General features: G+C 44.8%; 1 protein-coding gene across 1 annotated transcript in view; it reads left to right on the top strand.

The window, feature by feature from the left end:
* Positions 1-233: 233 nt before the first annotated feature.
* LOC104160256 (G protein-coupled receptor kinase 5-like) overlaps positions 234-3102 on the top strand; it is a gene marked incomplete at its 5' end in the record, with an annotated part of 6281 nt that continues 3412 nt past the window's right edge. Inside the window, 2 exons of the mRNA XM_009698349.1 lie at positions 234-260; positions 1393-1530. Coding sequence (XP_009696651.1) covers positions 234-260; positions 1393-1530 — 165 coding nt within the window. The remainder of the gene's footprint in view (positions 261-1392; positions 1531-3102) is intronic.

Below are 3102 nucleotides of genomic sequence, written 5' to 3'. Positions count from 1 at the left end.
GTAGAAATGGGGGTCCCAGGAGTGTTGAGGGGTGGGGGGCTGCCTGCCCGGCTCCCGGAGGCATACCCTTCCTGTGGAGAAGGGCTGGTGGTCGATTTCCTCCATGATGTTACAGTGTAAGTACGTAGTCTTTTCCCCCAGAGTGGAGACTCCAGCAAGGCTAGCCTTGACTGTTCTCAAGGCACGTTTAGTTTTCTGTTGTACTAAGGCACATGTTGGCGTTTCTTTAACAGGCAGTTGAAATCTTTGGGCAGATTATGGTGAGTTCGGGGTTATATTTTCCCTCCTCTGTCTAAGACGGCATCATGCAGGCTTCCTCAAAGATCAATGGCAGGAGAAAAAGGAAACAAATTTGTGAATCTTCACTTTTCAGCAGATTGACTGAAGTCAGTGGTACACTTAGAAAGGTCCCAAGTGATGGTCTTTTTGCACCAGGCATTTGCATGCTGGGCTCTGCCTTTCCCAACTGTTTAGATGTGATCTCCTAAGGCATTGATTCAGCCTACTTGATTCTACGCATATGATTTAAAAGAAGAGGCATTTTGGTGAAGATTTGGCTACGTGTTCTGGCTCCTCATCCACCAACTAGTCTGTGCCAGAGTTGTTCTTCCATTGAGCTGTTCTCTTGCAGATCAGTTTTAGTTAGTCCATCCATACAAGATCTTCCAGGACTTACAACCCCCGTGTTTGTGTTCATGGACCTGCTTATCTAATAGACCAAGGATGCTGAGGTCAGTTAGTGTCCATTGCTCCATCGGGGTACCCAGGAAACAGGCAGGACTTGCTGTAGCAGGTAGAGGTGGTGCGTTGCCCTTCTCTGAAAACAAACAAGGCTGAACTGAGGATGGTTACCGATCCTGACTCTCTGGACAAAACTCTCCTTGAGTTCAGCAGAGATAAGCCCATGAGCACAACGGGTTGGTTCAATGTGTCATGGGATGTACTGGAATATACTGCAGTGGGTGGAGGGAAATACAATTTGATAGTGAAATCATTCAGCCTAAGCAACATGGGAAAATTATTCTTACAAGGGTAACAAAAAAAAAAAAAAAAAGAACTAAGAGAAAGCACATGGGACTTAGGAATATGCATCTCTGTATATGTTATTAGGGTATGTCAGACCTCTTCTTGAAAGTGTTCACTGAAAGTAAGCAGAAGCAACAGCCTCTATTTTGACTGTAAACACTTTACAGCAGGTAATTTTCAAAGGGTTTCACCAGCATGTAGAACAGTGCAGTCCTAATCCATTTAACTTTGGCCATTAAGTAACAGCAATTACAATTCCCCTCTGTACTTCCCTCTGGGCACATTCAAAACTGACTGGAGATAAAAATATCTTTGTGGAGCTCTTGCTTTTCTGACATCCTTACCATTCCTCTTGGCATGTTTCAGCTCCTCACCAAAGACGTGAAGCAGCGGCTAGGATGTCAAGGGGAAGGTGCAACAGAAGTGAAGAGGCATCCCTTTTTCAAGAGCATGAATTTCAAGCGGTTAGAAGCCGGAATGCTGGATCCTCCCTTTGTCCCTGATGTAAGTATGATTGGAAGAACCTCTAGTGGCCTCCTTCAAGAGATTTGTTTCTAAAATAACTTCTGTCTCTCAGAGCTGTCATCACTCTTTGTGCGGGTAGCTGCCTTAGGAAGATGTGATAAGCGGTAGGGCTGGAGCGGGGAGGCTGGGAGGAAGAGGAGAGTTGCCCTGTAGACATGTGCATGCAGGGTGGGTGGACCTCCACGTAGGGTGGTAACCTGGGCCTTGATTCATTCCCACTCACTGTCTTCCTGTGTGACACTGGAGGCACCACTTGATCTGTTCATGCCTCAGTTCCCAAACTTTAAACTGGGAACCTTTGTATTCCCTTATCCATGGTAGTAGTGTGAGAATAAGTACGCCTGGGACCAGGTGGTGCTCGGAACAATCAGCAATGAAAGCCACATGTATGCATACAGATATATCGATAGATATATATATATGCTGAGGTGAAACCAGAATTACAAAGTCCAAAGCTCCATGGAACTGCGGAATGGACTGGGTCATCATGATAACAGGCATTCATTCCAGAGAGTCTGAACCATGTTCAGATATGAAGTGTCACCTCAAGCAGAGGAGGTGACTCGGACCTGAGGGAGCATTTGGAACTTGTTAGTGTTCATGGCGCATGGAACCCAACATTGAGTCATTACTCAGGTTTACACACCACTCTTGCACATACTGAAAGTCTTTGTTGCATTGGCAATAACAAAACTTTTTCCACCCTTTTGTGGTATCGGTCTCTACCCCAGTGCATAGAGTTATCTGGTTATTTTCCTCCTGCAGGGCTCTCTTTCTGGCTAGGTCTTCCATCCTTAAAGTTCCCATATGGTTCTAAGTAAACACTGCCATTTTAACATATTAAGGAAAGTAACATCTTGGCAGCTCTCATTCACATTGCTGCAAACTCAACCAAACCAAAGTGGTTTGAACGCTACAAAAGTTTACTTTAGCTGCTCTGGTTTTGCTTTACGTTTTACTATGTGGCCTAGTTATTCCTGCCAATTAGCCCGTGGTGTTACGACCTGCTTTAGTGGGAAGAAGTAGGAGACAAGCTACTATTCCTTTCTGATGTAGAAAATTAGAAAATTCTGAGCTCAAATTTGGGATCCGCCAGAGTGTATTAAAAGCTTAACTGTGGCATGTAAGGCCTAGAAGGCACCTCTTATAGACATATTTGCTAAAGCAGAGGCACATAAATTTTTATGGCTATTTATTGGGAACTCAAGAGCTGCCTCTAATTTAATTTATTTGGCACTTCATGCATAGATTTCCAAGTCTTTACTGAAGTCAGCTGAATCACCCGAAGCTATATAGCCAATGGCAGAGGTTGTAATCCAACCCATGTCTCTCCATCCTCTTCTAGACTACTCTGTCTCCACAAAAATGTTGTGGGTTGCAGCCATCAGGAATGCAGAGGGATGGAGCCTCCAGCAAATAGGACTTCCATCAGGAATCAGCTTGATTTGTTTGGTCACACTGCCCAGATCTAGATAAAATACCGCACGGTTGGACCTCTGGGCTGTACAGTCATGGTACCATGTGTGGACGGTAGGATTCAACACGTGCTTG

The sequence above is a fragment of the Cariama cristata genome, unplaced genomic scaffold (assembly GCF_000690535.1).
Source record: "Cariama cristata isolate BGI_N322 unplaced genomic scaffold, ASM69053v1 scaffold27010, whole genome shotgun sequence".
Taxonomy (NCBI): domain Eukaryota; kingdom Metazoa; phylum Chordata; class Aves; order Cariamiformes; family Cariamidae; genus Cariama; species Cariama cristata.
The sequence above is the reverse complement of the archived record's forward strand: the minus strand, read 5'-3'. Positions and strand labels throughout refer to the sequence as shown.